The sequence below is a fragment of the Suncus etruscus genome, chromosome 9 (assembly GCF_024139225.1).
Source record: "Suncus etruscus isolate mSunEtr1 chromosome 9, mSunEtr1.pri.cur, whole genome shotgun sequence".
In the NCBI taxonomy this organism is placed as follows: Eukaryota; Metazoa; Chordata; class Mammalia; order Eulipotyphla; family Soricidae; genus Suncus; species Suncus etruscus.
Genome location: NC_064856.1, coordinates 58,760,557 through 58,786,619, shown reverse-complemented (window position 1 = coordinate 58,786,619; position 26,063 = coordinate 58,760,557). Strand labels below are relative to the sequence as shown.

Below are 26,063 nucleotides of genomic sequence, written 5' to 3'. Positions count from 1 at the left end.
TCTGTGCTCAGAAATTGCTCGTGGCAGGTTCAGGGGACCATATGGGATGCTGGGATTTGAACCGCCATCTGACCTGGATTGGCTGTATACAAGGCAAATGCCTTATTGCTGTGCTATCGCTCTGGTCCCTTTAAAAATATTTTCAAACAAACCTAAAAACAAACCCCAAATCCTGGACAGCTGTGACAAATTCATTTCTCAGTCTGACAGGTCTGTTTCCTGTTATCCTGAAATATTGAAAGAGGGGTTGGGGGACGCACTGGAGAGATAGGACAGCAGGTAGGAAGGACGCTTGCCTTGCGTGCAGCTGATGCAGGGTCAATCTCTTGCACCCCAGATAGCCCCCCGCCCCGAGTTTGCCAAGAATAATCATGGTGCTCAGAGCCTGGAGTAAGCCCTGAGCACTGCCAGGTGTAGTCCCAATACCAAAAACAAACAATAAAAAAGGGGTTCAGGCCAGGGAATACAGCTCAGCAATAGAGCCCTTGTTTTGCTTGTGTGAGGTCCTAGCTTGGATTCCCAGCACGGCATAAAAGGATAATAATAAAATTCCTGATTAGAGGGGTTCAGACAACACTGCCTAGAACACCTCTGAAGGCAGCCTGCTCAGGATATCCCAGGAATCTGTGAGCTGGGGCTGCCCGTGGTTCTCCTTCTGGAGCACAAGCGCGATTGTTAAGAAAATAGTTAGATGCTAGAGAGTGACCTCTTTTATCAGGTTCACCATTTTAGCCAAAGAGAAACCACAGTATTTGTCCACAGCTTGAAACACTCAAAGGCTCTAGTGTTGAAAAGAAGGGTGAGCTTTTAGGTCCTTTTGTCACCATTAATCCAGGTCCCTGCTGCTCTCTCCCTTTTGCATCAGAAAAGCTTTCTCATATTTTCCTTTTAAAGAGGGAGAGAAAACAGCTGTGTGGGATTTGAGAATGGGCTTTTAATGGTCACTGGAGACACACAAAAGCTTTGCTGTGATAGTGAAGTGTTCTGTGGGCAATTGACTCCTTTGTCTGGGGCAGCAAAACAAGCTGGCTGCTCCAGGAGAAAAGAGAACCTACTGGAACGTGTGATTGGGGTCTCCTCGGGCCAGATAGGCGGCACATTTGCAAAAAAGCCGTTTTCAGGCGTCTCTTCATGACCTTTCAAAGTTGCTTTTAGTGTTTAGCTCATTTTTACCTTGTGAAAGAAATCGATTTGGAAGGTGCTGGGCATGAATTATTTCTGTAGGTCTTTCTCTCCAGAGGGCAAATGGAAACAGTGAGTGACAATCTGAGTCTGCTGATGTGAAGCAGGTCTTTCACTGTGAGAAAGAAGAGCTGGTGGCCTCTTCTAGGTCGGCTCAAGGGGCATTTCTCAGCCCTTTGCTGGGTTGGAAAATGGCAACAGATGTGAGATATTGTGAGACTTCTCAAAATGTTAACTTTGAAAGGACTTTGGAAGGCTTAAATAGTTCTAACAAGGAGTGGAGTGAAAGGGCAGGGGCCCAGTCAGTCACTCTTTGCAGTGTGCATTGCAGTTTTGTCAATCCATGGAGGAGATCCATTTGACATAAGGTCAGTGATGCCATTGAAACCTGGGACCACATGGGCTCTTCTCCTCTGGGTGAATGAGTATTAGGAAAACAGCTCCCAGGGAAATGACTTGGGCCAGGAGAGCTCCAGACAGTGGTGGTTTTCTTACATTCTACTTGTCTTTATGGCATTTTGACTCCAGGGATCATTGTCTCAATACAGGCTCAGTTCAGGCACTTGGATGTCAGGTGAGACACAGGATAAAAGTCATAAATTCTGAGTTCATAATTTCCAAGAGCAGTTCATGGGAGATGGGCTGAAACCAGAGTGCATATGGGAGCCATTACTGCTAGGGTTGCATGGAGAGTAAGTTTGGAATGATCAATTTTTCTGTCAGAGTTATGCATCAAGCTCATTGCAGTGTTTTTTTTCCTCAGGAAAGCAAGTATTTGGTTCACTTTTAATTTTTTTTTCAGTATCATACAATTATACAGAAGTATGTGAATAATGTAGAAGGTCCAAACAATATTTAAAGAAGTATTAAGATTTTTAGTGCAGAATAGACTTTATGGAGTGAATGCATTTAATTGCTGAAATAATATTTAGAGCGTGTCATTATTTGTTTTATAAGAAATGAAAGACTTTAAAATTAGTTATTATTATTATGATTTCTTTTGTTTGTGATGCTTAGGGCTTACTTCTGGCTGTATGTGCCGGGATCATTCTTAATGGGTTTAAAATTAGTTATTATTATTATGATTTCTTTTGTTAAGTGATGCTTAGGGCTTACTTCTGGCTGTATGTGCCGGGATCATTCTTAATGGGGTTCAGGGAATTGTACGGGGTGTGGAGGATCAAATCCTGGTTGGCCACATGAAAGGCAAGCACTCTATCCATTGTATTATTGTTCTAGCCCCAAAAGACTATTTTAAAAAATATTATATAGTGAATAATGAAAGACATTATTATCACTGATAATAGAACTTTGTCACATTGTACCTTAAATGTACCTCTGTAGTCTGCATTTGTAGGCTCTGATGAAAGCACAGATTGCCCCTGTAGCTAGAAGACAGAGAGAATAGCTAGCTTTATCAGTTGATATTTTGTTTTCTGTTTGTTGGCAACTTAAGTATAAAGTTGAATGTGTTTATTCTAATCTAATTCTCCCTATTTCTAATAGAGAATCCTTGGCAGATTGAACTTTAATTGAGTCCTGCTTTTGGTAAATGATCCTTCCCCTCTTAATGCACAATATCCCCTTGCTGTGCATGTATTTCACAGAATAAATGTGGGAACTTCACCAAATTATTTGATATCCGATACTATTTTTTTACACTGTTTTTGTAAAATAGACCTAACAATAGTACTTAGTTCCTCAGGAGTAAATGTAGGTAAAGCTTTTGGCAGGGGATTTAGTAGACTGTAAGTGCTCAGTGAAGTTAGTCACTAGAAAGTTATTTGATGGTTTTGATAAGTTTTGAATTTTGTTGACTGAGACCCAATTCATTATTTTAATTTTCTATTCATATTCCTAAAATAAAGTATAAATTCACATTAACAATCAATACTAGTAACTACTCAGAAGTAGAATGATTTCATTTCTTTATGACTTATTATGTTACTTTGTAACATATATAATTAATCTTATAATATATAATTTTATAATATATGATCTTATAATATATAATTAATCTTATTACAAATAGGAAACATAATTTTTGGAGCATTTATGAGACCCTTGAGATCATCCTCTCTAAATGAATGAATCTTTTAAAACATTTTCTGGTCATATTCCTCTCCTGTCAATGGCCTCTTTATGTGCAGAATAAAATCCAAATATCTGGCATTCAATAACTCTTTTAGTCTATTTCTATCCTTCCTTTCTTAAGTTTTCTCACAGGTTATGCATGAATCTTACCACCTATTTCCTTAACTGGGGAAATCCTACTCAGCCTTCAAGACCCAAAACAAATCTAATGTCCCCTGCAGCCTTCTAGGATATAAGTTGCCAGGATTAATAGCATTTTCTGCTCTCTTCTTGTAGTACTAGGTCTTTGTTTAATAAAAAAAAAAATCTCCCTCCGGAGAGATAGCACAGTGGTCTTTGCCTTGTAAGCAGCTGTTCCAGGACCTAAGGTGGTTGGTTCAAATCCCGGCCTCTCATATGGTCCCCCATGCCTGCCAGGAGCTATTTTGAGCAGATAGCCAGGAGTAACCCCTGAGCACAGCCGGTTGTGGCCCAAAAACAAACAAACAAACAAATCTCCTTCTGGGGCCAGAGAGATAGTACAGCGGTAGGGCATTTGCCTTGCATGCTGCCGACCTGGAAGGGACCTCGATTCCCAGCATCCCATATGGTCCCCCAGCATGAGTGCAGAGCCAGGAGTAACCCCTGAGTGCTGCTAGGTGTGACTCAAAAACCAATCAATCAATCAATCAGTCAACGAGTGAACAAAGTTAAAAAAAAATCTGTATCTGGAGGAGCGATAGTAGGCAAGCAGTGCATTTGCCTTGCACACAGCCTACCAAAGTTTGGTCTCCTTGCACCTCGTAGTTTCCCTATGGAATCACTTCCCGGAATGATCCCTGAGTACAGAGTCCTCTGTCAACTGTGGCCCCAAAACAAACAAGCAAACAAAGATCATCATTGTTTTTCTCAGGCCCTGTGAAGAGTCAGCTAGTGCTGTGCTACAGAAGTCAAAGTCGTTAGGATCATTGTTATTTTTGCCCAGGAAACCATGGTCTAGGCAGGAATGAGCACCTGTACACAGTGGGCAACATGGCCCTTGCCAAGGGGAGTGCATAGGGAACCCAGGGGTGGCATGTATTTTGGGTCTGGGGGAACTGTGCTGTGAATGACAGCTGTTTATATACATCTTTAGCACTCACATTTTCCTTCCTAACCCTCAGACTCCTCATTAATAAGATCATTTCACCCTTTGGCTAGTCAGTTGCAGGGCTGGGACTTACTACGATGGAACACAAGATCGCTGCATTTTATGTCCAAATGGAACTTTCCAGAATGAGGAAGGACAGATCACATGTGAACCCTGCCCAAGACCAGAAAATCTGGAGAACCTGAACTCTCCAGAAGCTTGGAATGTATCTGAATGTGGAGGTAAGAATGTATCCTCCTCTTTTTTAACTTCACTTTTAGAAAATACACAGAGCCTTTAAGAACACTAGACCTGTACTCTGCACGCTGGGCTTCTCTAAGCAGGGGCACATTGTTTTTCTTCTGTGGTTTTCCAGTATTCAGCTCAGTGCCTGACACATTTCTAGATGGATGCTCACTTGAGAAAATAAACAAAGATCTGGTCAAATAAAATGGTAGGGGAAAGTGCAGATGTTAAAATTGCATGCTTCATTGACCGCAAATAAATATATCTTGGGACTTGAGTTGACTCTCATTTCAGATAGTCAGAGCTCTGTAAAAGTGTTATTATGGAGAAAGATGTCTGATTATTTTTTAGCTTTGGTTTCAAATTCAGATCTCACTGATTTAAAAAGAATATCACTGGTGGCTCTTTTATGCATATCACTTAACAAAATAAGTAAAAGTTAGTACAATTATAATCAATTATAATAGCAAAACATTGTTTAAAGAAAATATAAATAAAAATGTTCATAAGTCAGAAATCTTCAAATTAAAGTGTCAGCATTTTGTGGCGATAATTTTCTGTCCCCAAATATGTCCAGTTTCTAATCCCTAGACCTATAAATATTTAATTTTTTAGCAATCGGAATTTTGCTGATTGTTATTTAACTAAGAATTTGGACATAAAGAGACTGTCTTGTATTACTCATATGAAAGCAATGTTTCTACCAGTAGTACATTGGAAACATCAGCATGATCAAAAAAATGCAATAGAATCACATGAACAGAGATTTGGGAGAAGAACCTTTGAGTCTGAAGAAGGGGGTCCAAGTCAAGAAAAAAAATATTCTACTAGAATTTCTAAAAACATGGGAAGAAAAACTCTCCTCTTAATTTCCCCAAAATGCAAACTCCTGGAAGTTAGCTAACTGAGATTAGAATTTTGAATTGGTGACCTCTAAAGTTCTAACGAAATTAATTTGTATTACAAATTAATATATAGTGTATACAACCACTAATTTTAGTTATATTTTAACTTTATTTATTTATTTATTTATTGATTGATTGATTATTTGGTTGTTTTGGGGGGCCACACCCAGTGGCACTCGGGTCATTCCTGGCTCTGCACTCAGAAATCGCCCCTGGCAGGCTGGGGACCATAAGGGAATCCAGAAATTGAACCAGGTCCTTCCCGGGTTGGCCAAATGCAAGGCAAACGCCTCATTGCTGTGCTATCTCTCTGGCCCTAAGTTGTTAAGTAGCAATCAGAAACTAATATAGTCCTTTATCTTTTAATGCAATTACTATTAGATACAGAGACTTTTGTATATAAAACAAAAAAGTAGATTTGTAGCAATGACCTTATAAATTATGATATATAAGTCCAGTTTAAAATATTTATACATTTACAAATATATGTATGTATGAATTTAAATTTGAAAATATTAGCCATCAGGGCCCGGAGAGATAGCACAGCGGCGTTTGCCTTGCAAGCAGCCGATCCAGGACCAAAGGTGGTTGGTTCGAATCCCGGTGTCCCATATGGTCCCCCGTGTCTGCCAGGAGCTATTTCTGAGCAGACAGCCAGGAGTAACCCCTGAGCACCGCCAGGTGTGGCCCAAAAACCAAAAAAAATAAAAAAAGAAAAGAAAGAAAGAAAGAAAATATTAGCCATCCCTTTGCAGAGAACTTGGTAAATAAAATCAGAATAATTATTAATAAAAATGTAAAATTTGAATTTCTTTTTTTTTAAATTTGAATTTCTTAAAACTAAATGTCTTGGTAAAACAATCCTACTCTCCGCCTTCCTCCTAATACATGTCACGTTTCATTTGTTTAATTCAGAATGTATTTAAGTTTCAGGAGTAACTGGATGGTTTGTTTACTCATTCATTTTTTTTGATCCTTCTTTTTTTTACTTTTTTAATTAATTTTTTTTATATAATTTTGTTGCTTAAGCACCGTGGTTAAAACATGTTAGTAATTGGGTTTCAGCCATAAAATGCATACCCCTCTTCTATGGTGGATTTTTTTTTTTTTGCTTGCTTGCTTGTTTTGTTATAATTGAGACCTCTGAAAAGTTTTCACTACTCTCTTATAAGATATTAACCTGGAAGGACTGGAGATATAATATGTGGGTAGGACATTTACCTCTTATGTAGCTTTTATGTAGTTCAATTCCTGGTATCTTATATGGTCCTCTAAGTACCACCAGGAATAATTCCTGAGTGCAGACCCAGGAGTAACATTTGAACATCCCTGGGTGTGACCCAAAAACAAACAAACCTGCAGCCAAGCCCACTTGTATTCTGTGGATTTCTTTCCTATTTGTATTATTAGTATTTCTCTTTGTTTAGCGAGGAGAGGCCTGCTATATTGACACTCCGTGGCCTGCCATGTGGTGGTGGTGGTGGCTGTGGGTTTTTTTTTATTACTTTATTTAAGCTCCATGGATACAAAATTGTTCATGATTGAGTTTCATTCATAGAATGTACACCCTTCATCAGTGCAGTTCCCTACCCCCTCCTGCCTTTGGGGCAGGCATTTTACTTCTTTCTCCTTCTCGTTCCTTCTCTCTCTTTCTCTCTTCCTTTTTTGACATTGGGGTTTGCACTATTGTTAATGAAGGGGTACCATACATCACATTATCCCCTTTTAGCGCACAGTTCTTGTCCAGAGCGATCAGTTCCAACTATCATTGTCAGAGTGGGCCCTTCTCTACCCTAACTGCATTCACTACTTTTTGTGGCAAGATTCTTACCAGGGACTGGTCCTCTTGACCCTCATGATATTATGACTATACTTTCTTATATCGCACAAAATGAGTGAGATTATTCTATATCTATTTCACTCTAACTCATTTCTCTCAGCATAAAATTCTCCATATCTATCCATGTATAAGCAAATTTCATGACTTTTTCTGAATGGATCTGTTCTATATATGTTCTATATATGGGGTTCTTTCTCTAGTGACTCCCAATGCCAGCTGTAGTTCCTACCTTCATACTCAACCGCAAGACTGTTGATGCCTTCAAATTAGGCTCTCAAGATAGCACAGTAGGTAGGAACTTGCCTTGCACACAGTTGACCTTGGTTTAATCCCTAGGGCTTATAATGCCCCAAATGCTACCAGATATAATTTATGAGCACAGAGCTAGGAGTAAACCCTGAGCACTTCCAGGTGTAACTCAAAATATCAAAACAAAACAGATTCTCAGGTTGACTCTGTGATCTCTGCTTATTTTTTACTTCATATAAAGTCCTTGAGCTAACTTAAGATTGAAAAGGAAAAATTTCTTGATGTTGTTTGTACTTGTATGTGGCCTGATTAAGGTGTATTTGAAATAATGAGAATATTAGCAATAATACTATTATTGGGCCAGGAAAATTTTTCACGTATGAGAGCACAGTGATGTCCTGAGGTAATAGAGGGGGATGCCTTGGGAAACAAGAGAGAGGAATTTTTATATTATCCTACCAGTATCAAGGAGTGTGCCTAAGGAGCACATGCATCTTGTCCTTCACTTAAATGTAATAAATAGGTTGAAGAGAAGCACAGGAGGTGAAGCACTTGGCTGCCTTATCAGACCTTGGTTTCACTGTATATGGTCCCCTGACCATGTGCTGTATAAGTCTCTCCTGAGCACAGATCCAAGAATAGCCTTTGAGCACCTCTGGATGTGGTCTAAACCTCCCTTTTCCCAAGTAATTGTAATAAAGTAATGTGTTTACAGTAAATGCTACTGAACCCTCTGTCCACATCGACTAAACTAGGTGCAGTGATTAAACTAGGTGAAGTTATTAGTCAATTAAAGGCAGCCAGAAGACACCTCTGTGACACCTCATTGGGGAAGCTGACTGGTAAACAGGGACAACTCTTCTGATCAGTCTCACACTACAGGAATTTGTGACCCTTTGGGGGAGTGGGCAAACTTCTTGGCTGAATTATGTAACTGATTCCAGAGCAGAGACCACCCTTGCTGGGGGTTCTGGCACTGCAGGAGCTGCTAGGCCTGAGTTCTGGCCACAAATCAAATGCGCCTACTTTTGGAAAACATAGCACTAGGTTCTGTGGTTCCTATCCTTGCCCTGTTTGTGCCCCAGGGCTTCAATGACAGCAGAGCTGAAGTTGGCACAGAGACAAAATAACCATTGTCTGATCTTATCTAAGGGGAGGTGGTACAGGGCCTTCTGGGGGGAAGAGGAGGCTTGCTCATCTCGGATCATTGGTTCCCTCATCTTAGGTCTGTGCCAACCTGGTGAATACTCAGTGGATGGCTTTGCACCCTGCCAGCTGTGTGCCCTGGGCACATTCCAGCCTGAAACTGGTCGTACTTCCTGCATTCCCTGTGGAGGGGGCCTGGCCACCAAGCACCCTGGAGCCACTTCCTTCCAAGACTGTGAGACTAGAGGTGAGACCTGTCTTTTATCCAGAATTGAATCTCTTTTTTAGGAACCATGGGTGTCTGTCTGAGTTGCAATCAAGTGTAGCCCAGAGAATCCCATATGGTGCTCTTGTCTGGGTGGAGGTGGGGGAAGCCAAGACCTCAGCGCTATGTCCCCTTCAGGATATGCTGTGGGCTTAGGGTATCTGCCATGGTTTCTCCATAACCACTCCTATGCACAGGGCTGAGTGGAGGAATAATGGGACAAAGGATCAGACTGTGTTCACAGACCCTTTGAGCTTCTGCTTTCCAGCTTTTCCCTATCCTGTCCTCTGGCCAAGTACTTTCCACTCCAGGACAGACCCCACTCCTTTCTCCTGCTAGAATTCAACTCTGAGCCCCGCCGAACTCATGTTCCCCACAATTCTCAGTAATCTCTTCCACCTAAATTATGATCACTTATGCCCAAATTCTGCGTGGACCAGAAGTTTCAAAGATGCATTCATGTTTTTCTTTTTTCTTTTTTTTTTTGGTTTTTGGGCCACACCCAGCGGTGCTCAGGGGTTACTCCTGGCTGTCTGCTCAGAAATAGCTCCTGATAGGCACGGGGGACCATGTGGGACACAGGGATTCGAACCAAACACCTTTGGTCCTTGATCGGCTGTTTGCAAGGCAAACGCCACTGTGCTATCTCTCCAGGCCCGCATTCATGTTTTTCTTTGTATTTCCTGTAGTGTCCCACATCACATGTTCACCACAAGCTGGCTAGTTAGGGAATTCAAGTGTTGACTAATCCAAAGTACATGAAAAAACTGCTTCATTTGGACATAAAATTTAATGTCAGTAAGCATGAAGCCTTTTGTGTTGCAATGGATGAAGTAACTGTCTTCTCTCTTCCATCCTCTCACTTTCTCTCACCCTGCAGTTCAGTGTTCACCCGGACACTTCTACAACACCACCACTCACCGCTGTATTCGGTGCCCAGCAGGGACATACCAGCCTGAATTCGGAAAAAATAATTGTGTTTCCTGCCCAGGAAATACAATGACAGACTTTGATGGCTCCACAAACATCACCCAGTGTAAAAGTAAGTCTTTGTCCAAGGATTTTCAAGTGTTCAGGTTTACCTCAGGCCAGGGGTGGTTTGTGACGGAGGTGGCAGGGTGCCCAGGTTCTATCAAAACTCCACAGACCTTGTCAGCTCAGTTTCTGGCTCTCAGGTCAGTGCTGGTGAGGAGTGAGACTTGACCCCCCCCCCCAAGTACTCACTTTTATTAATCTTGGCTCCTTCTTTAGACTTACTCATGAGCTGTCCTTGCATGTATTTTTTTTTCTGGTACGAAATTTTGCTTTAGCTCTCTTTAGTCAGCACTGATTAAGGATCTGTGATGTGCCAACTCTGAGAAGAGCAAAATCTTGATTCAGTGGAAGTACAGGCTGTGAGGTTGTGAGGAAGTAGATATGTACTGTCCTGAGAAATGAGGAGTTTCTAGAAGGCATGAGCTTTTGATGTGGAGAGGCGGGGACAAAGATGGGGAAGGAGTAAGTGAAAGAGCTTTACATTTAGGAGTCACTGGGAAGCACAAGTTCAGATAAGTAAAAAACTTTGGGGAACAAGAGCACAAAATATGCCGGAGAGGTCTAGGACAAAGAAGGAGGAAATGTCTTGATGTCATGCTAAAAAGTTTGACCTTTGTTTGTTTACTTTGTTTTGTGTTGCTTATTTTTTTTGTTGTTGTTCATTTGTTTTTGGGTCACTCTGGCAGCGCTCAGGGGTTACTCCTGGCTTTACACTCAGAAATTGCTCCTGCCAGGCTTGAGGGGACCATATGGGATGCCGGGATTTGAACCACTGTCCTTCTGCATGCAAGGCAAATGCCCTACCTCCATGCTATCTCTCCATCCCCCATTTTTTTGGGTTATATTGCTTGTTTTAAGTGGTATGAGAGAGAGTTGGGAATATGGCTCAGCCATAAGAGGCACGTGCCCAGTTTCAGGTGACTCTGTCAGATTGGATCAGCACTACACATCTCCCCACATGTCTTCTAAGAATGAAAAACACTGGTTTTAGGGTTTGCTCCCCCTCCCACGCCACACATATACTGGAAATAGTAAATTTCAGTTGCAAATGTATTAGAGAGGAAAAAGATAATCCTGTCAACATCTCTTCATCTCTTGCCCAGAGTTACTTCAGTTTTAAGCATTAACCCCCTTCAAGACAAGGACTGTGGCTTTCTCATTTTGGAACCCTCAGAGTGTTCGCTAGCATTTATTAGATGAATAACGATTCAGTGAAACAATATAGCTGAGGTACAGACTCTGTGTGTGTGTTTGTGTGTATGTGTGTGTGCGCACACACGTGTACAGGTGCAAGCTTGTGTGTACTTTCTGCTTTTGATTCCAGGGTTGAGTATCTAGTATGCCCCTTCCTGACTGATGGCTGTATTCTCCTTCTCACTTAAAATGCTTGAGAGATAGGACAAGTGATAAGTAAGGTACTTGCCTTGCATGTGGCTGACCCCAGTATGAATTGTAGTTCCATATATGGTATCCTGAATATTGCCAAAAATGATCTCTGAATACAGAACACATCCAATGTGGCTCCAAAATGAAACAAAACAAACAAAAGAATGAAATAAATTGTGAAGAGGAGATAGCTCAATGGACTGGAGTGCATGCTTAGCATGTGTGAAGCCCAAGTACTGTCCCCAACACGGCAAGATCCCATGACCTCCAAGCCAATCCCCTCTTCCACACAAATCAAATAAAATATGATATGATGGGCCCGGAGAGATAGCACAGCAGCGTTTGCCTTGCAAGCAGCCAATCCAGGACCAAAGGTGGTTGGTTCGAATCCCGGTGTCCCATATGGTCCCCCGTGCCTGCCAGGAGCTATTTCTGAGCAGACAGCCAGGAGTTACCCCTGAGCACCGCCGGGTGTGGCCCAAAAACCAAAAAAAAAAAAAAAAATGATATGATAGTGAGCAGAAGGAAAAATGAATGAGCATGACTGTCATGAGCTCCTCAAAGAATTTTATGAAAGGGCCTGATACTTTTCACTGAACAGAAAGCTCTTGTCTTTCTTTGACAAACCTTGAAGCTCTTAAGTCACAGCTTCTTCTGACACTTAGACTTTGTAAACAAGATCTTAAAACCTAGGTTTGTCCTTTCGTTTTACAAATCTCTGCCCCTAATCTTAAGGTAATGAGGAAACAGTATTGGGGGAGTTCAGGGCCAGGTGTCTGGGAGGGGAATCGATGGAGCTAGACCTCCAGGGGCACTGGGCATCACAGAGCAGACATTTTTCCCAGACAGTGTCATTTCTGGCTTCACGTCCTCTACAATGGGGATACAGTTTCTTTAGCAGAGTAGATGTGCTGTGCCACAATATCCACCCAACTGTCCCTTCACAAATCTCTTCATTTCCCTTTTAGACAGAAGATGTGGAGGGGAGCTGGGAGATTTCACTGGATACATCGAATCCCCAAACTACCCAGGCAACTACCCAGCCAACACCGAGTGTACATGGACCATCAACCCACCCCCCAAGCGTCGCATCTTGATTGTGGTCCCTGAGATCTTCCTGCCTGTAGAGGATGACTGTGGGGACTACCTGGTGATGAGAAAAACCTGTGCGTTTCACCCATCTGTCTCCTACCCCTTCTACAGTCAGCTGGGGATCCTGATAGTGTGACCTCCCACTTTAACTGTTAGAAGCAGGCCTAGAATGTGAGCTTGGTATGAAAAGTAGCAAGCGGGAGTTTATAGAGCTTGCCAGAAAACAGTTTAACTAAAGGCACATTGGGCCCCTTGCTGAGAGCAGGAGATAGGGCTGATCAAAGTCAATCTTTCCTCTGTGCTCAATGAAAGGATCCAGAGAGCTAGTGAAGCTCAGGCAGTACTGGTCCCTTCAGTTTGGGAAGAAGCTCCTGGCCTGAAGACTGACAGAGGTTGGGACGTGGTCCTGCTGGGCAGGACCTGCCTTCACCCTAACACAAGAGCTCAGGTGCATGAGGTCATGATGTAGCATATGGATTGCCCGTGTCTGAAGCCCAGCTTCACCTCTTATGAGGTCTATAATCTTGGATATATATTCTTTTTATTTTCTTGGATATATATTCTTGATCATACCTCAGTTTCCGTTTTCTGTTGAAATAGGAATAACTAGTTCTCCTTCCTAAGGTTATGAGGAAGAATATGTGTCTTAGAAGAGCAATGAGTCTCTCTTTACTAGTTTGTCCTTTTTATTACGGATCATAATATCTGACTGAAGTCAGCTGTGAGTTTGACTCCTCTCTTTTCCACCTATTTCCACCCGGCAATGGGTCTTGAGCCCTACCTCATCCCAGCTTTCCTTGGCAGCTTCATCCAATTCTGTGACAACATACGAAACCTGCCAGACCTATGAACGGCCCATTGCCTTCACCTCCAGATCCAAGAAGCTGTGGATCCAGTTTAAGTCCAATGAAGGGAACAGTGCCAGAGGCTTCCAGGTGCCTTATGTGACCTATGACGGTAAGCTCTGTGGTGCCGAGGCTACAGCCTGTGGAGGCGGCTTCTCCACTGCGAACAGAACCAACCTCAGGGCCAGCTGGTGGATTGTAACATCCACACATGCTCCTAGAGCAGGCAGGGTATGGAGAAAGGACATTGCTGACTCACAGTTGCCAAATTTTAAACAGGCATTTGGGGACACTGCTTACAGACATGATTAATACTTTCAAAAATTTCAAGTGACTATTGGATATTTTAGAGCATTTTACAAGAAAGTGAGTATAGCTTGATAGGAAGGAACATGGGTGTTGGAATCCGCCTGCCTGAATATAATCTCTTCTTTTGTGTATATTTTTTGGCCATCTCAAATCCTCATGTTCTAAATGTGCAAATAAGGATCATCCACACTGATCATAAAGGAGTCATTAGGGGACTGTATAGAAAAGATTCAAGTTCAGAACTTCTCAGCAAGTTGCTGTATAATTGTGGGCAAGTCAGTTAATGTCTCTCTCTCTTTTTTTCCTTGTTAAGTAAAGAGGTAGTTCCTTAGGGTGCTGGGAGCAGTGTTCCCAGCTCTGAGCCCTAATTAACACACATTTTCTAAAAATAGAAAATGAATTGAACCTTGTCTTGAGGGATCTCTAGTTTAGTGGAGAAAAAGCAATCTGTTCATCTAATGTTTATTTATTTACTTATTTTGTTTTTGGGGCTCACTCCAGGTCCCCCTTTATCAACAGTGTGAGGGCCTCCCCTGTTTCTTCTGGTTGTGTCTGGGTTATTCTGCTTATTCTACTGAGTTAGAAAACATGATATTAAACTTGGTAGAAAGCAATGTTGAAAAGAATTAAAGAGGTCTTCTGAGTAAAAACCTATGGGGGCTTCTGTAAATATGTAAACATCAATTTTCAACATCAATCTGTTATAACAGGTAGGGCACACTCCTTGGCCTAACTAGAGTCATGGATATATACATATATAATAAATAAAAATCTTATATCATTACTCATATTTTCTATTCACTAAAATAAAATAGTAGAAGATACCACATTTAGTGCCAGTGCTATTATTATGGGTATTATATTTTTAATTTCCTTATGCTATAGCTTGACTAAGAGAATCTTTCCAGAACTCCCTCCATATAGTTTCAATGGTATTCTTCTGATATGTTTGGAATTTTGGTACATGACATGCATACAAAAGTATATTTTTCCTCTTTAGAATTTGGAAAATATCATGACTCATTTCTACTTGACTTGAATTCTAACTATAGAAAATAGATTTTGAAAAAAGAGGATTGCATTTTAAAAGATCTTAAAGCCCCATGATTACAAAGTTATTCATAGTTATGTTTTAGACATACTGTTTTTTAACACAAATTCTACCACCAATGTTTTCTTTCCTCATCAAGGTTCTCAGGTTTCCTTCCACCTCTCCCCCAACCCTACACTTGACAAGACACATTTTGAAATTTGGTTATTGAAGTTTGGATCTCTTGTTGTCAGTATTGTTGATTCTGTGATTTAGCTATTCAACCATACCACTCCTTTACCACCAATGTACAGCATGAGCCCATTGCTTTCCATCCATCTCTTCTTCCCCTCTTTGATTTATTTCTTTTTCTGCCCTTCTCACTATACTCTGGGCACAAGAATGAGCTAGGTATCTTCTCTTTAAATCATTGCATTCTCTAATCCAATTATAAGTGAAGTGAAGTCATCCTGTGTTTTTCCTTTTTTTGGCTTATTTTGTTTAATATGATATCTTCCAGTTCTGTATATGTTGTAGTGAATTGCATGATTTAATAGTCCTTACAGCTGTAAAATATTCCATTGTGTATATACCATATCCTCATGATTCACTTTCATTGGACATCTAGGTTGATTTTATATATTAGCTTTTGTACTAAGTGCTGCAATGAATAATAGTATGATATGTATTTTTGAATGAACGTTTTTGTGTCCTGGGATTAGATTCCCAGAAGTGTAATTGCTAGGTCATTTGGCAGTTCAATCCTTAGTTTACTGAGATACCTCCATACTGGTTTCCCTGAAGGCTGAAACATTCTTTGACAATAATCCCATCAGCAGTGGATGAGAGTTTCTTTTTAACCACACCCCTGACGACACAGATTGTTTTTACTATTTTTGATATGTGTCATTCTCACTAATGTAAGTTGTCTTGATTTGGATTTCCCTAACAATAAGTGATGATGAGCATTTTTTATGTGGTCATTGGCCATCTGCTGGTCTTCTTTAAAGAAGTCTTTCATTTCCACTCTCCTGCTTTAATGGGAATTTTGGATTGTTGTTGTTGTTAATCTTTCTTAGTACTTTATATATCCTAGATGTCAACTCTTTTCTGATATGTTGAATGTAAATATTTTCTGCCATTCAGTTAGCTGGCTTTTAATTATAGCCTGTGTTTCTTTTGCCTGCAAAAGAAAAACTCTTTAATTTGGGGATGGTGAAACAACAGTGGGTAGGGCATTTACCTTTTATATGGCTGACCTGATTTGATCTCTGGCATCCCATATTGTCCTCCAAGCACCACCAGCAGTAATTACTCAGTGTAGAGCCAGGAATAACCCAGAGCATCACCAAATGTTGCCCCCAAACAAAAACATAGGAAAATACAAACTCTTTAGTTCGATGTAGTTTCAGTTGTTTCTTTTTCTGTTGCTTTAGCCAGTAGCATTTTATCATTGAAGGTATCTTTGAGGACCAGATCTTGGCATGTTCTGCCTATATTTTTGAGTGTGCTGCATTTAATGTGTATGTCACATCAAATGTGATCAAGAATTATTCATGAGAAAGTTATCGCCACCTGGCAATGCGAGAGAGAAAAAGAGGGAGAAAGAGAGAGAAGTATCTTTCTTTGTAGGTAGGAAACTTTTTTATTTTAGATGCTACATGGACAGAGAAAACTAGAGAGGAAGAGAGAAGGGAGAAAAGTGATGAGGGAAAGAAAAATAGGGACATTAGACCAGAGAGACAGACACTGTCTTACCCACTGTCTGTGGGTAAGGCACTTGTTTTCAATATAGCTGACCTGTGTTTAATTCCCAGAATGCCATATGGTCCCCAGAGCACCAGCAGGAGTGATTCCTGAGTGCAGAGCCAGGAGTGACCCCTGAGCCTTGCTGGATATGCATCCTCCACACCAAAAAGAAGAGAAAAAAATAGGACAAAAAGAAAAAGTGAAGAGAGAATGAGCATAAAGAAAAAAGAAATGAGAAGCAACTGTTTACCCTGAACCCCTCTACAGTAAGAAGTCTGGAAGGAGAGGCAGAAAAAAAAACAAATAAGAGCCAGAGAGCTCAATAGGATAAATTCATGCTTTGCATGCAGGAGACCAGAGTTCTATTCCCTAAACTTCACACAGTTCATCCTCCCCTAACACCTCTGGGACTAACTCCAGCTTTAAAGCACTCCTGGGTGTGGTTCCTCAAAAAAATAGAACAAAAGCAAAGCAAAGAGGCTTTAGAAGTAATCTAGTATCTTAAAATTGCATAAAGAATGGATCAAGGCAGAAAGTCACTAGCCAAGCTCAGTGCTAGTGATGTATCAAAGAAGATAAAAACCCAGAGTTCACTTTTTAGCTTGAAGGGCATGAAGGGTACTTATGACTTCAACTAGCAATTTTGAGGAATTGTTAGGGCTGCACAGAGCTGATTGGACTGGTCTTAGGAGAGAAGGAAAACTTGGAGACAATGAGTGCTGGCAATTCTTAGAAGGAATTTTGCCACAAAGAGGAGCAGAATACAGGATGGTAGCTAGAGGGAGAGAAATGAAGTCATGAGAGATATCAAATTTTTACTTAATTTTTGTTGTTTCCTTTTTGGGCCATACCCAGCTGTGATCAGGACTTACTCCTGGCTCTGTGCTGAGGAATACTTTCTGGCAGGGTGTGGGGGACCATATGGGGTGCCAGAAATTGTACCTATGTCAGTGGTGTGGAAGGCAAGTATACTACCCATTGTAGTTTCCAGTTCAAATTAAAATATTTATAATTTTTTATTGTTGGGGGCCAGAGAGATAGCATGGAGGTAACATGTTTGCCTTGCATGCAGAAGGATGGTGATTTGAATCCCAGCATCCCATATGGTCCCCGAGCCTGCCAGGAGCGATTTCTGAGTGTAGAGCCAGGAGTAACTCCTGAGCGCTGCTGGGTATAACCCCAAAACCAATAAATAAATAAATAATATAATTTTTTTGTTTTAAAAATGAATTTTTTGGGTTTTTTTGGCCACACCCATTTGATGCTCAAGGGTTATTCCTGGCTAAGCGCTCAGAAATTGCCCCTGGCTTGGGGGGATCATATGGGACGCCAGGGGATCAAATCGCTGTCCTTCCTTGGCTAGCACTTGCAAGGCAGACACCTTACCTCTAGCGCCACCTCACCGACCCCAAAAATGAAATTTATTTTAACAAATGATGCAGATACATCAGTTTGCATGCTGATGGGAAAAATCAGCAGAGAATATTTTTTTTATGCTTTCCATGCTGTGTTCAGGGAGCCAAAGGGCCATTTTCAGTGATCCTGGGCTGGGACCATCAGAGTCTTTAGGGGACCTCTAGGACTACTCCCAGATGCTTGTAAGGTCATGTAATGCTGGGGGGGGGGGTCTAAACCTGGACATGCAAGGCATGAATCCCAACTCCTGTCTATCTTCTCAGTCCTGAGAGAGCACATATAGGACTGGAAGGACTGAATGGTTGGAACTTGACTTAGATTTGGGGAGCAAGTGGGGCACAACCTTAGAAGGGTGCACAGGATTCCTCTAGGGAGAGGAAGCAGGAAAGATGGATTCTAAGCTCACTGGCAGGGGAGAAGTTCTCTTGTGCTCAGGGTCATTGTGGCCTTGACTACCATGGAGTTGAAGTTATTTAACAATGAGAGAAAGTGACTTGAAAATAAGTAAAGTAGCAGAATGCTGGTGTCCTTTATTTCAGAAGACTACCAGGAGCTCATCGAAGACATTGTGCGAGATGGTCGGCTGTATGCCTCTGAGAACCACCAGGAAATCCTTAAGGTAAGGATGCAGGGGACAGGTCTATGGGGAAGCTTTCTTCTTTCCCTGATGCCTCTCAGGCTTGGAGTACTTGCTAGGTGAAGCTCTTTGTTTTTGTCTCTACTAGACTTCATTTACTGTTAATTTAGGAGGCTGTCTTCACTGTTTCAAGTGAAGTTCTTTTTTACTTTTTTCTTAGTCTCTGAAATGGTGCTCAGAGAGCCTGGTGGGGCCCATTTATGCTACTTAGCCAAGTGGCTATTCAGTTCTAGTCTCCAGGATGTGGTGCTAGTCCTGGTAGTGGTTGGGGGACCAGATGTGGTGTTGGGAATCAAACCAGTGCAAGGCAAGCTTACCTTCTTCTCTGGCTCCATCTTTGATTTTCTTCACATATTTTACCACCATCTTTAGTTACTCAGTAGAAGGGTTATTGTTAAAAATGAGTTTAAATACTAAACTGTAGCTTTTGCTATTATCATCTAATGAGGAAAATAAATAAAATACCTCTTGACCATCTATGTGTTTCTATCAAGCCATAAGTATTTAATGTGGAGGATTCTGAAGACTATAATATCAGATCAGACTGAGTAGACTGAAACTAAGTCCAGTTTATGGAGACCGAGAGGTCAGTTCAAGAATTAATACAGCTTCAGGGGCCGGAGAGATAGCATTGGAGGTAAGGTGTTTGCTTTGCATGCAGAAAGTTGGTGGTTTGAATCCCGGCATCCCATATGGTCCCCTGAGCCTGCCAGGAGCGATTTCTGAGTGTAGAGTCAGTAGTAACCCCTGAGCGCTGCCAGGTGTGACCCAACCCCCCAAAAAAGAATTAATACAGCTTCATTATATATGTAATCATTTAGGAATGTTACATTAGCTTTGGGTAGGCTGGCTTGGATTAATTGCCATTATTTATGTGGAATTGTATTTCAAGACTCAATAATCAGCAAATAAAAAAATTTGCATTGTGTGTGAAAGTGAGGTTTAAGTACCTTATGAAAGAGTGCTTTTCAGGGGCTTGAGAAATAGCTTGGGGATAAGGCATTAGTCTTGCATGCAGAAGGTTGATGGTTTGAATCCCAGTATCCCTGAGCCTGCCAGGTGCAATTTTTGAGCATAGAGCCAGGAGTAACCCCTGAGCGCTGTCGGGTATGACCCCCCACCAAGAAAAAAGAGTGTTTTTTAACTTTTTCAATTATTTTTAATCCAGTTCTTTTGAAATGTGCTTAATTATTAACTGTAATCCAGACTTTTTCAAACATACTATTTCTTTTTTTGGGGGGCACACCCAGTGATGCTCAGGTATTACTCCTGGCCATGCACTCAGAAATCGCTCCTGGCTTGGGGGACCATATACAACGCTGGGGGATCGAACCATGGTCCATTCCTAGGCTATCAAGCATAAGGCAGCTTGCGCCACCTATTTCTTACAGTAATTATTACATATATGATATTATACATTTTTTTTGTTTTTGGGCAATGCTTAGGATCTACTCCTGGTTCTGTACTCAGGGGTCTCTCTTGGTGATTTGTGAGGAACTCTATGTGGTGTCATATTTGAATCAGGGTCGCCTACATACAAGACAAATGCCTTAACCCCTCTGCGCCCCAAATTTAATAAATTATGGACAATACAAAGAGCAAGATAATTGGTTTTAAGTTTTCACAAAGCAACTTTTACCTCTAGAATAGCAGTTGCAAATGTGGTCATGGTATTCATGCTATGAGGCTGCCATATGCCTGGAAATCACTTGCAATGCAGGGGTCACAGAGCGGAGCTGCCAGGTCAGAGCTAGGTGCATGCAATAGCTCAGGATCAAACTCAGCCTATGTTTCCAAGGCAAACAGTCTTCCAGGGCTTCTTAAACTTCTGCTGGAGACCCCTTTTACCTGAGAAGTTGTAATACTACCCCATGTTTTATTGGTATATAAAATAGCCATACAAATGAAGTATTTACTGGTAATAAGTAGGGATTTGGGGCCACGTGAGCTATTAGGGGCCATTCCTGCCTCTGCTCAGCACCATAAGTGCCAAAGATTACTATAGGAAAGGCAAACTAGCTGTTCAGGGTAAAGACACAGCTCTGTGAATTGGAGTGTGTGGTTTCTTTCTTTTCTTTTTTTCCCCCCACCCCTCTCCCTAGGGAGGAGTGTGTGCTTTCTGTGCACAAAAGTGCACAGAATAGATCCCCATCACTGCATATGATTTCTCATCACTGCTAAGAGTGATTGTTGAGCACTGCCAGGTATTTCCCAAGTTGAGGGGGGGGGAGAAACAGATATAAAAATATTTACAGGGATTTAAGCACTTGCCTTGCATGCTGCCAACCCCAGTTGGAATCCCTTACTGAATGTGGCCACCTTTACACCCCTAGAGGTCACTCTTGGAAGCATGCAGCTATACCTTCCAAAGCTATACCTAGAGCTGCTTGGGAGCCCTGTGGCTACAGGATTGGAACCTGCATAGCTTAACCTGGTCCCAAAGTTGTATTTTTAATTTGAAAGTGTCTGGAGCAGCAAGAAACTGGCATATAAATCCAAGCTAATGACAAATAGTATGTTTAGGTTCAGCTCAAGTGACCAAAAATTTACCTGATTTAAGATACTTATAAGTATCAATAAACACTTGTGGAATATTAACTCTCTATTGTTGTAGTACATAAATAACGATGGGGCTGGATGGCAATGGATGGAGGCCTTTGTGCTTAGGCCCCAGCCACGTGGCTTCATCCCCCATGCAGCCGGCGAGTCGCCCAGGTGAAATCACTCACTCACAGGTACCCTACACTCTATATAAATGGTTTTCAAATTTTTACCCAAGAAGATAACTGAAGTGGTCTAGTATGTGTAAACCCTTAGCTGATCTCTTGGGCTTCACCACAGGTCCCCAAGAACTGTTGAGTCATAGTGCCAAATTGTCAGGCCCATGCCACAAGGCCTGCTATACCCGGAGTGGTCATGGTTCCTAGTGCACAGACTTCAATGGCCTACCTAGAAGAGGAGGCAGTGAGCAAAGAAGGGCTGGGAAGGTTGCTCAAAGGGTCAATCCCTAGCACTGTATGATTTCCCAAGCACAACTGACAGCAACCCTTGAGCACTAAACTGGACTAGTCAGCTGGTATCTCCCCAACCAAAAAAAAAAACAAAAAACAAACCTGAATTTCAATGTGGTATTTCATATGGGTAGATGGAGTGATAGATAGCACAGTGGTAGGGCATTTACCTTGTATGTGGCCAACCTGGGACCGACCCTGGCTCAATTTCCGGCATCCCATATGGTCCCATGAGCCTGCCAGGAGCAATTTTTTGAGTGCAGAGCCAGGAGTAACCCCTGAATGCCACCAGGTGTGACCCATTGTTGTGTTAAATAAATAACGATGGGGCTGGATGGTGAAGGATGCCATCCAGCCCACGTGGCTCTGCAACCTCCATGCAGCCGGCGAGTTCCAGGCCCAGGTGAAATTACTCACTCACACGCAGCCATCAGGAAGAATCATCTTTATTCATGCCCTTGCCACCACAGGTGTGTGGCCTATGTCAACCTTTTAAGCACAGCTATATTTTGCTAGCCCTGCATCTTATCTCCTGTTAGCCATCTTCCCTTTGGGCTCCATGGGCCCAAAGATCCAAAAGCCAGGAAGCCAAGCCGGGCCAAAAGAGAAACGGCAAAAGGGCAAAAAGGGCCGAATCCCCTGGCTCAGAGGTTTATCTATCCTTTTCCAGACCCCTCCCAGAAATGGGAGGACTTGCAGGTAGTTACACCTATTATCCGGTTCCCAAAACTCCTCCCAGATATGGGTGGGTCTTGGGGTACACCACAACCCATAAGCAAAAACAAACAAAAAAGATAAAGAAAAAAAGTTAAGGCATATATAAAATAAGAGAGCACATGCCTAGCTTCTCTGAAGCTCTGAGTTAGAACCCAGGTATCACATGTCTGCCCCTTCCTCCTGCCTCAACACTGTTCTCCTACCCAGCTGCATTGGGTGTGGCCCTATTTGAGTAAAGTAATACTAGGTCCAGATTGATAATATAGGGTTTTGCATGAGACAGACTCCATTTCAATCCCTAATACCACGTATGATCCCCTGAGCACTGCCAGGAATGATCCCTGAGCACAAAGCCAGGAGTAATCTCTGAGCACTGTTTGGTGTGACCCCATAAAACAAAAAAAATTTCAATAAAAATTAAGATTATTTGTCTAACACTGGATCATTATAGCGCCATTGTAGCTCAATATCACAATGTTTAAACAGTCTGGTACCATAACAAAAATTCTGATCTTTTTAGGATAAGAAACTGATCAAGGCTCTATTTGATGTCCTGGCCCATCCCCAGAACTACTTCAAATACACAGCTCAGGAGTCCCGGGAGATGTTTCCAAGATCCTTCCTCCGGTTACTGCGATCCAAAGTGTCCCGGTTCTTGAGGCCGTACAGATGAGCATGCTGCTGGGACTTTGTTCCTTGATGTGGGGCTGCTAGCCCCTGTCTGCTGCTGCAGCCCCATCCGTCCATAACGCTGCCCCCAGGAGCAGTGGCTCACTAGAGTTCAATTTTTATAGATAATACAGATATTTTGGTAAATTGAACTTGGTTTTTCTTTGCCAGCATGTGGGTGTGAACTGAGAATGGCTTTGAGACCCACTGTTTCTCACAATCTTGGCTATATCCAGGCCTGAGAAGAGACTCCCAGTCTGTCCTGGTTCTTCTTTCTTCTTAAGGGGGGGCCTGATGGAAAGGTGCCAAGGAAAGGACCGCCTTTCCTGAAACTCAGCTCCCTTCCTCCAGCCCTCTTTGGGAAGCCATTCTCTATCCATGTAGAGCTGTACCAGAGGGATGGGCAAAACCTTCCAGTGCTGTTCACCAATCTGAGACCTGGGAGGACTCCATTATTTTCCACAACCTTTGCCAGCTCTTAGCACCTAAGTCTGATCCCAGAAGTTTGCATAGTACTCACTGAAAAACTTTTCAAAATGGAAAGAACTAAAAATAATGAGACAAAACAAAACCATGGCTACAGACATAAGAATGTCGACATGCCTATAGGCCTTCTTGCCCTCAGTTTTTATCCTCACCAGTGCACAGAGGCAGTTTAACACCTGCTGTGGTGTCTCCAGAGACACTGGGCACTGATAAGGCCTGAGTGGTCTGGTCAGATGTGGTCTGTTTGGTGGCTGAGAGTCCTTCTCTCTCTGAGAGGAGATTCCACAAAGTCTGTCAGTGCTCAGGATTCTGCTTCCTCAGGGCCTTCTGTAGGAATGTCCCATCACAAGGCATGAGCAGGCAGGCTGAGGTATAGCCAGTCTGTCTTATTTCTTTTCTTCTTCACTTTCCAAGGTCAGAGGCTGACCCTCATCCAAGGACAGCTCTGGGCAGCACTGCCAAGAGGAGTCTCAAGCTCCTTGCAGCCATAAAGTTGTCAGAGCATCAATACAGACCCCTGCCTCAGAGGACCACAGAATCTGTTTATCAGCATTATAATCATTCTCTCCTGTGGGAACTTGATTATCCAATAGAATTGAATTAAACAATTTAATCCACAGCAAAAGTCTCATGACAGTGAATAAAAAAGCATTCTATCAAACAAGCTGTCATTTATCTAATGAATGGGGCCTTGTTATACATAGTCTTTTGCCGTTTCAGTAACAGATTAACTCTGGATAGGATCACTTATCTATACCAAGTTACTATATTACATTCTAAAGCTACACATGTTTTTTTGAAGGATACAAGGATTATTTTATGATCATTGAACTCATATTTCTCAATGTTTTTTTTTTTTTGAGAGTGGGATGGGATTTGGTCATGCATGATGGTGTTCAGGGACTATTCATGGATCTGCACTCAGGAGTAACCCCAAGAGGTGGTTAGGGTACCACATCCAGTGCCAGGGACCAAACTAGATTGGACACAAGCAAGGTAAGTGCTGTAAGCCCTGTACAATTTCTCTGGCCTAAGGTTTTGTTTGTGTACGTGTGTGTGTGTGTGTGTGTCTGTGTGTCTGTGTGTCTGTGTGTCTGTGTGTTTTGGTTTTTTTGGGCCACATCTGTTTGACGCTCAGGGGTTACTCCTGGCTAAGTGCTCAGAAATTGCCCCTGGCTTGGGGGGACCATATGAGACGCCGGGGGATCGAACCTTGGTCCTTCCTTGGCTAGCGCTTGCAAGGCAGACACTTTACCTCTAGCGCCACCTCACCCGCCCCGTGTACATGTGTGTTTAACCAATTAGTAATAATGTATTTTTAAAGCTCTACTGAAATTAGATAGCATTTCTGAGTTTCTCTTAAGGGGGGGGGTGGAATATCTATCTGGGCAGGAAAAATAGCCCAAGGATAGAGGTCACACAGGATTCTCAGGTTCAATCTTAGCATTGCATGGTTCTCTAAGTACTGACAGGCATAAACTCCTAGGCACACAGGAAGAGTCCCTGAGCACCCCAGTATGTCCCCCAAAACAAAATAAAAGAGATTTGTGACACTTTTATCATAAAAAACAAGTGGTCGGTATTTGCAATACAGAATCTGACCTATGTTTCTGAACCTAACCTAACCTGAAAATATAAAGGTAGCATTATACAAATGTTCTATGACATCAAAAATTCACACAAAATATTGGCACCATGAGTGCTGAGGACCCAACTGATGTGGGGTCAGGGCCACCTGACCTGCCCCATCCTGTCTAAGCACATCAGTCACTTTCTGTTTATAACTTCATGATTAAGCATTGCTACCTCCACAGGAAGGCCAGGGATGGGAATGTTCTGGAGGGTGGAGGGAGAGGGGCACTGAATGAGGCCCTATTTTGGACTCTGAGGATGCACAACGAGAAGACAGACAACATTCCTACTCTCATGTGGCTCATGGATCACAGGAAGAAGATGGGCAGTGAACAAACAGACCAACAGGAAAAGTCTGAGCTAGTGATAAATGGCTTGTCAAAAAGTAAAATGGGGGACTTGGGCAGATAGAACAGATGGTAGGGTAGAAGGTAGTCTTGCATATGGCCAACCCAGGCAGGTTTTATTCCCTGACATTCCATATGGTCCCCTGAGCATAGCCAGGAGTAATTTCTAAGCATCGAGCCCAGGGTAACCCCTGAGTAACACATTGGGTATGACCCCCAAAGAAAAGTAAAGTAAAACTGATTAACATAGTGGATAGCTGATGACTGCCTTAGGATTGTGTGTTATGGATAGGCTTTCTTAAGAAACAATATTTCTTTTTCTTTTTTTTTTTTGTTTTTTTTTTTTTTGGGGGGGGGCCACACCCGGCGGTGCTCAGGGGTTACTCCTGGCTGTCTGCTCAGAAATAGCTCCTGGCAGGCATGGGGGACCATATGGGAACACCGGGGATTCGAACCAACCACCTTTGGTCCTGGATTGGCTGCTTGCAAGGCAAACGCCGCTGTGCTATCTCTCTGGGCCCCCAAGAAACAATATTTCAACGAAAATGGTAAGAAGGAACCAGCCTTGGGGGTATTAGGGTAATAATTTCAGATAGTGAAACAACAAATACAGAGGCTATCTGGTAGAAACAAGTACGTGGATGTGGATTCCAGTCTGGAACAAAAG

At 42.2% G+C, this 26,063-nt stretch overlaps 1 protein-coding gene across 1 annotated transcript in view; it reads left to right on the top strand.

The window, feature by feature from the left end:
- The window catches only part of SCUBE2 (signal peptide, CUB domain and EGF like domain containing 2), a 76,236-nt gene extending 53,153 nt beyond the window's left edge, over positions 1 to 23,083 (top strand). Inside the window, exons 17-23 of the mRNA XM_049780666.1 lie at positions 4,456 to 4,626; positions 8,850 to 9,017; positions 9,916 to 10,077; positions 12,425 to 12,622; positions 13,353 to 13,505; positions 18,437 to 18,516; positions 22,783 to 23,083. Of these exons, the coding sequence (XP_049636623.1) occupies positions 4,456 to 4,626; positions 8,850 to 9,017; positions 9,916 to 10,077; positions 12,425 to 12,622; positions 13,353 to 13,505; positions 18,437 to 18,516; positions 22,783 to 22,935 (1,085 nt within the window). The 3' untranslated portion in view covers positions 22,936 to 23,083. The remainder of the gene's footprint in view (positions 1 to 4,455; positions 4,627 to 8,849; positions 9,018 to 9,915; positions 10,078 to 12,424; positions 12,623 to 13,352; positions 13,506 to 18,436; positions 18,517 to 22,782) is intronic.
- The last annotated feature ends 2,980 nt before the right edge of the window (positions 23,084 to 26,063 follow it).